The 7,675-nt window shown below is 36.6% G+C and overlaps 1 protein-coding gene across 5 annotated transcripts in view; it reads right to left on the bottom strand.

Moving 5' to 3' along the window:
* The window catches only part of LOC107703118 (sciellin), an 11,348-nt gene that overhangs the window by 1,396 nt on the left and 2,277 nt on the right, over positions 1-7,675 (bottom strand). For 3 of the 5 annotated variants that reach the window (XM_016505642.1, XM_016505641.1, XM_016505640.1), the window contains exons 3-17: positions 7,476-7,551; positions 7,325-7,387; positions 7,182-7,247; positions 6,166-6,201; positions 6,032-6,097; positions 5,875-5,952; positions 4,757-4,825; positions 3,773-3,829; positions 3,644-3,679; positions 3,510-3,557; positions 2,433-2,489; positions 2,273-2,362; positions 1,287-1,370; positions 1,134-1,211; positions 940-1,023 (exon numbers count right to left, since the gene is read on the bottom strand). In XM_016505642.1, coding sequence (XP_016361128.1) covers positions 940-1,023; positions 1,134-1,211; positions 1,287-1,370; positions 2,273-2,362; positions 2,433-2,489; positions 3,510-3,557; positions 3,644-3,679; positions 3,773-3,829; positions 4,757-4,825; positions 5,875-5,952; positions 6,032-6,097; positions 6,166-6,201; positions 7,182-7,247; positions 7,325-7,387; positions 7,476-7,551 — 988 coding nt within the window. The remainder of the gene's footprint in view (positions 1-939; positions 1,024-1,133; positions 1,212-1,286; positions 1,371-2,272; positions 2,363-2,432; positions 2,490-3,509; positions 3,558-3,643; positions 3,680-3,772; positions 3,830-4,756; positions 4,826-5,874; positions 5,953-6,031; positions 6,098-6,165; positions 6,202-7,181; positions 7,248-7,324; positions 7,388-7,475; positions 7,552-7,675) is intronic. The other 2 variants (XM_016505643.1, XM_016505644.1) reach the window with 2 other exon arrangements.

Below are 7,675 nucleotides of genomic sequence, written 5' to 3' on the forward strand. Positions count from 1 at the left end.
GTGTTCTGATATAAAGAGAACAGATGTTCACATGTGCATCAACACATTGTTGGGGGTAACGCAAGTTACATAATCAGATTACTTTTTTAAGTAACTAGTAATCAGTGTTGGGGAAAGTTACTTTTAAAAGTAATGCGTTACAATATTGCGTTACTCCCTAAAAAAAGTAACTAATTACGTTACTTAGTTACTTTTTATGGAAAGTAATGCGTTTCGTTACTTTTGAGTTACTTTTTAAATCTGGACAGGGCTTGCTTGCTTGTTTTTAAAATAAAAAAGTTATATTTTTTTAGCAAATACACAACGCTCTGCACTTACTCCTGATTTCTGTCACCATGGCAACACCAGAGCTGTCACTCAACACATGGAAACAAAGTAACTGCTGGTACTGATTTCAAAAAGTAACTCCGACATTTCCTTCTAAATTTAAAAAGTAATGCGTTACTTTACTCGTTACTTCAAAAGTAATCTGATTATGTAACTCACGTTACTTGTAATGCGTTACCCACAACACTGATAGTAATGCATTACTTTTAAAATTACAATGAAATATCTGGGTTACATTTTTAAATGAGTACCAGCAGTTACTTTGTTTCCATGTATTGAGTGACAGCTCTGGTGTTGCCATGGTGACAGAAATCAGGAGTAAGTGCTGAGACACTTCCTTCAGCCTGAGGCTTATTCATTTAAATTTTGGTGTGAAAGGACCCTTATAGTTGCCAAAATATAACTTTTGGGTTTTCTATTGGGTTATTAAAAAGAATTAAGCAAGCCCAGCCCAGGTGACAAAAAGTAACGCAAAAGTAACATAATGCATTACTTTCCATAAAAAGTAACTACACAATCGGTTACTTCTTTATGGAGTAACGCAATACTGTACTGCATTACTTTTAAAAGTAACTTTCCCCAAAACTGGCCCTGAACGAGTGAATCTCTGACCTGCTGGACTCCAGTGTCTGCAGAGGCGAGCGCAGAGTCGGTGATGCAGCAGGAATCTCTGAATAAACAGTCGTGACTTGTGTTCTGATATAAAGAGAACAGATGTTCACATGTGCATCAACATGATCTGACTATGAGTTATCATCATATCTAGAGAGCTCGATCTGAGCTAGAGAGTGCTCAAACGATCTTACTGTGATCGGACAGGTTGAGGCTGAACGCTTCCAGAACGGGTCGGCAATAAAGTGTCAGCAAGATCGTCCAGCGGAGCGCTGATGGAAAACACATCATGAATGAGTGTCCTGAAGTTGTGCAGTAAACGAGAGTGAAGTATCTGACAGCGTTACCTGGGAGTCTGATAGCTGTAGCGCGTGTTCAGAGTCACAGCCGGTGGAGACGACGGAGAGCGAGCTGAAGAATAACTGATGTCACTGCATGTGAATGAACACGATCACATGTGTTAAAGTCAGCGTCAAATGTTTAATCCGTTTAATCAAAATATCATATCTGGATCTTGACAGACTTCTCTCAGGTGATCAGCTTCCATTTTTAAATGTGTGCAGTTGAGAAGAAAAGATCAGGATGAGTGTGTTTCTTCATCAGGTTTGGAGAAATGTAGCATTGCATCAGTGTCTCAGCAATGGATGCTCTGCAGTGAATGGGTGCCGTCAGAATGAGAGTCCAAACAGCTGATAAAAACATCACAATAATGCACAAGTAATCCACAGCACTCCAGTCCATCAGTTAACATCTGGAGAAGACAAAAGCTGAAACACATCCAGCATTAAGACGTTTTTAACTCAAATACCATAGAGTCCATAATCCATAATAACTCTTCCTGCAGTGAAAAAGTGCATCTGCTGTTGTCTCTCACATCAAAATCCAGCCACATATTAGTTTAGAGCTGTTTAAACGCTGCTTGATCTGTGCAGATTTCTCTCCTGATTCAGACCAGAACACTTTTTCACTGGAGGAAGCGTTATTATGGATTATGGACTCTATGGTATTTGAGTTAAAAACGTCTTAATGCTGGATTAGTTTCAGCTTTTGTCTTCTCCAGATGTTAACTGATGGACTGGAGTGCTGTGGATTACTTGTGGATTATTGTGATGTTTTTATCAGCTGTTTGGACTCTCATTCTGACGGCACCCATTCACTGCAGAGCATCCATTGCTGAGACACTGATGCAATGCTACATTTCTACAAACCTGATGAAGAAACAAACTCATCCTGATCTCGGATGGCCTGAGGGTGAGCACATTTACAGCATGTTCATGTTTGGCTGCACTATTGCTGTGAATGGTTGAATCATGTTCTTCACATGAGCTCGTACCTGAGCTTCAGGTCCACCGAGGGTTTCTCTGCAGGTTTTGGAGTCTCTTCCAGCATCGAGGAGGATGTTTTGGTGTTTGTGATGACGGTTCTGTTTCATGAACAGATGAATCAGAGATCATGGCACACATTCAGATGAGCGTCAGTGTGAAGTCACTTACTGAGCCGACGGTGTTGAGGACGTGGACACCAGCGATGAGACGGACACGCTTTCACTCCTGAGAACAGACAGCAACATCAGGAGACAGATGATTATGTTGGGTATGGAAAACCGGTTCCATGGTTTCCAAGAACCGGGTATTCGATAAGACGCGTGCATTTCAATTCTGCTTAACGATTCCTGTGTTCGATTTAAGTAAACACAGCCGTTTTTGTCTTAAGTGAAGGTAAACATGAGAGAAATCGCAGTATTACAGTGTTTTTAGTTCTGCGTGCGTTCGGGGTTAAAGAGACAGCAGCCTAATAAACGCACTGCCTGTCATTAACATTAATCAAAGAACAAAAGAAAATCATTCACCGATCTTGACTGAATATCTTTAATAACTGTAATTAATCTATATTTTATTTATGAAAATAAAAGTTTTTAAACTTTTAATTCGTTTCTGTACTTGCAATTTGGTTCAGTTGTATTTGTTTATGCCGTTTCTAATTGATTAGTTTGTTCCTGTTTTATTACTGACTGTTTACTTGTCTGTAACACGTTAATATTTGAAACGTATATTAGTTGTGTTTGCTGTGGTATTTTTGTTGAAAGCATAGGCAAAAGTTCCTCTTGTAGGCCTGAGTGTTATTCAGCTGCAACAGAACGCTTTGTAAAAGACACAGAATAAATATTTGACTTCATTGTTTTTATATTGGATTTTTTAATCTTATTGAAAGCAAAACTAGGAACCCTGCTGAAAAACAACAACAGACACCATCACAAAAGTTGTAATGGTTTTACTGGTTTTAATGGAAACTGCTAGGGGTTTCTGCTGGTCACCTTCTATTGGTGGCTTGTTAAAACCAATAAATCCTAAAGGAATATGTCCCAAAACACACTACAGAAAACCATTTTTAATGGTTTTAATGGTTAAAAGTTGATGGTTTGTAATGGTATTTGAAGTGGAAACCATTCGAATTTTCTGTGATGCTTCTATTGTTTTTTTCAGCAGGGAATCGATAAGAATTGCTCAAATTCAAATGATACCCAACCCTACAGATGATGGAGATTGATGACGTCTGCTGATGAATCTCACCTGCTTGGGCTCTTCACGGCGGGCTGGATCACTGGGCTCTTCACACCGCTGCGGAATCAATAAAAACATCTTCATCTGAAGCAGAACGTGAGGAGCTCGTCATTCAGATCTGGTTTTGACTGAACAGGACTTACGTGGACATGGCTGCAGGAGCTGCTGACGACGAGACGCTGTTTACATCAATAAAAACACACACAGATAATATTAGAGACTCCAGCTTTCCTCTGACTGGAGATCGGAGTTCACACATTAAACAGACTCACGTCACAGACGACGGAGGAGTCGATGGAGCCGCTCCGTCGCTGCTGCTCTTAGCAATTCTGTTAAAAACATTAAAAACTGAAATCAAACTGAAACTTTACATGTAACATGTCATACTCGAGTTGATGGAAAACCATCCTTAATTAAAACAAAAAATGTAAACATATTACAAAATAAAAACAAAGCATAACATTTACTAAAAAAGACGGAATATTTTATTTGTTTACCTGAATGTCGTGAACAGTAACTGACATCAGAGAAATGTGATGTTTAATTGTGAATGCAAATGTAAATTTGTTGTTGGATTACTGAAATATAAATATTTAAGCTCAAAATGGTTTAGCTGTAGATAATTTTAGTATCACTGAGATAATATTATATTTTCACATTTTCTGTTTAACTTTGGGTTTTATGTTGTATGTTTTTGTCACTTTTAGTAGTTATATAGATATATTATATATATATGCACACACACAAATATATATATGGACCTGACTGTATATATATAATTTTAGTAGTTATATGTATGTCTATATAGTTTTTTTTCTATTTAATTTTGTATTTTATGTTGTGTGTTTTTGTCACTTTCAGTAGTTATATAGATATATTAAATATATATGCACACACACAAATATATATATGGACATGACTGTATATATATAATTTTAGTAGTTATATGTATGTCTATATAGTTTTTTTTTTTATTTAATTTTGTATTTTATGTTGTGTGTTTTTGTCACTTTTAGTAGTTTTGTCTATATAGTTTTAGTAATTTTTATTTCCGTTTTAGTTATTTTAGTACAAAAAGATAAACTCAATTAAAATGAGAAATGTTCCATTTGAAACTAGCTGAAATAAAAAGTTGTAATATTTTATTTTAGTTTATTTCAGTTAGCATTTATTGTAAGTAAAGAATTATCTTAATGGTTTGAAATGAAGTTGACTATAATAAGCCTGTCCTGAATGACAGAACACACTCGACTCACCCGTCAGTATTCTGAGACGCTGTGACCTCCGGAAGCTTCTCACCAAACGCTCGTTTAACAGGACTTGACCTGCACACACAAACATGAGCAGAAAGCAACTCAACTAACACACCTGTGTTAAAGGATTAGTTCACTTTAAAAATGTATTCACCCTCCTGCATGAGTTTCTTTCTTCTGCGGAACACAAACGAAGATATTTTTTTTAAAAAGTCAGTTGGGGAGCAACTAGTTACATGTAACGGAATTACATAATTTAATTACAAAAAAATGTAACTGTAATCAGTTACAGTTACTAAGAAAAATGTGTAATTAAATTACAGTGACATTTTTAAAGATTACAAAGGGGGTTACATCTAATTTTTTTTCACAAACATACAGATTTAATTGATTCTGAGACTGCTCTAAAATATGAGACACCAATGTTTCAGTTTAGGACACATGCTTATTCCATAACTGTATATTTGGGTTTATGTATATGCTTTATTTTTTTAAGATTAACTGTTAGATGCCAGTGTTTCTATGCAAAGATTACATTTCAAAAACAGTATCATAGTTATTAAACTATACTTTAAATCTGCATTTAACCTCAGAATGATCTCAAAGTTAAGAGGAGCTAAAGTCTGATTTTGTGGTGGTTGTGCTTTTTAAAATTCAATTATTATAATCTTAATTCAAATGACGAAGGATTCCGAGAGTAATCAGAGCACTACTGTAAGGTTAACCCGGCCTGCTTTACATGTTTCAAAATGTTTAACATTTGTTAGAAATTTTAAAGTGACCAAATGTAATCAGTTACACTACTTTAATAAAGTATTTGAAATAGTTACACTACTTGTTACATTTTAAATAGGGTAACTTGTAATCTGTAACCTGATACATTTTAAAAGTAACATTCCGGACTCTGAAAATGTTGGTATCCAAACAGTTGATGAGCACCATTGACTTCCAAAGTAGGAAAAAAAACTACTACGGAACTAAATTAAAAAATATATATATCTTCGTCTGTGTTCAACAGAAAAAAGAAACTCATACAGGAGTGGTGAGTAAATGACGGCAGAATTTTCATCTTGAAAGTGAGCTACTCCTTTAAGCCCTAAGCAGAGCTCTAGTTGACTTACGGTTTGCTGCTGGTGTTTGCTCCGGAGAACACCCTCGCTGTGAAGCTGGAGCTGTTGGGAGTCTTGAGCGCCGGATTCCTGCAACAGAGCGAGTCACACGCTTAACAGACTCACACACTAAACCTCAGCATGTTCTGTGTGCTGCAGCGGCTCTCACTTGACAGGGAGCGGAGGTTTGGAGGGCGATGAGATGGAGACGGCTCCGCTCTTAGTGTTCGTGCTGCTGCGGGCGACAGAAGAGTCAGACCACGGAGAATCTGAGTCACCAGACACAAACCAACACAAACCAACCTGCTTTTGTTGAGCATCTCCTGACTGCCACCGAATCTACAACGAGAAACAGAAATCATTCAACATCATTCACTACCAGTCAAACGTTTTTGAGCACGTAAGATTTTAAATGGCTTTTAAAGAAGTCTCTTCTGCTCACCAAGCCTGCATTTATTTGATCTAAAGTACAGCAGTAATATTGTGAAATATTATTCTAATGTAAAACAGCTGTTTTCTATGTGAATCTCTGTTAAACTGTAATGTATTTCTGTGATGCGCAGCTGTATTTTCAGCATCATTACTCCAGTCTTCAGTGTCACATGATCTTCAGAAATCATTCTAATATGCTGATTTGCTGCTCAAGAAACATTATTATTATTATTATTATCAATATTTAAAAAAATATTTAATATAAAAAAAAAAAAAGTAAATTTTTTCAGGATTCTTTGATGAATAGAAAGATCCAAAGATCAGCATTTATCTGAAATAAAAAGCCTTTGTAACATTATACACTATACCATTCAAAAACTTGGAGTCAGTATAATTTTGGGAAAGAAATGATAGAAATTAATACTTTTATTTAGCAAGGATGCTTTAAATGTATCAAAAGTGATCATGAAGGCTGCTCTTCTGAACTTTCTATTCATCAAAGAACCTGAAAAAATTCTACTCAGCTGTTTTCAACATAATAATAATAATCAGAAATGTTTTTCTTGAGCAGCAAATCAGCATATTAGAATGATTTCTGAAGATCATGTGACACTGAAGACTGGAGTAATGATGCTGAAAATACAGCTGCGCATCACAGAAATACATTACAGTTTAACAGATATTCACTTAGAAAGCGGTTATTTTAAATAGTAACAAATATTTCAAAATTGTACTGTTTTTGCTGTACTTTGGGTAAAATAAATGCAGGCTTGGTGAGCAGAAGAGACGTCTTTCAAAATATAAAAAATCTTACTGTTCAAAAGCGTTTGACTGGTAGTGTATATACAGCAGAAATACATATAGATGATGATATATTCATAGTGCACCTCTTGGTTAAGGAGCTGACGGACGTCCCAGAGTTCACTGAGGTTTGATCGTCCTCCAGCGGTTTGCTGAAGTCACACAGAACATGATTTGAATTATTATGAAAATCGGCAGCAGATATGATTCTGAGTGAAATGATTCTCACCTGTCAACATCATTCCCTGATTTCCGCTGACCCAGAACAACTTTACCAGGGTTAGGATCATAACTGCAACAGAAGCATTGGGAATGAGTATTAGGAGCATTTCATCACGTGTGTGTGTGTGAGTGAGTGAGTGAGTGTGTGTGTGTCATACTCGACGAGCTCGTCCTCCTCTGGGTTTCTTCTGATCCAGCTGTTGTCTTTCAGGACGGCTCTCTTCTTGCCGCTGTCTGCGTTCATCACAACTCAAACATGTTTACACAACATCATCACACACATGTACATGTACACACACCTATACCTGTCTGTGTGTGTGTGTGTGGGGGGGGGGGTGAATCTCATCAAAAAAAATGA

The sequence above is a fragment of the Sinocyclocheilus anshuiensis genome, unplaced genomic scaffold (genome assembly GCF_001515605.1).
Source record: "Sinocyclocheilus anshuiensis isolate Anshui unplaced genomic scaffold, SAMN03320099.WGS_v1.1 scaffold682, whole genome shotgun sequence".
NCBI lineage: Eukaryota > Metazoa > Chordata > Actinopteri > Cypriniformes > Cyprinidae > Sinocyclocheilus > Sinocyclocheilus anshuiensis.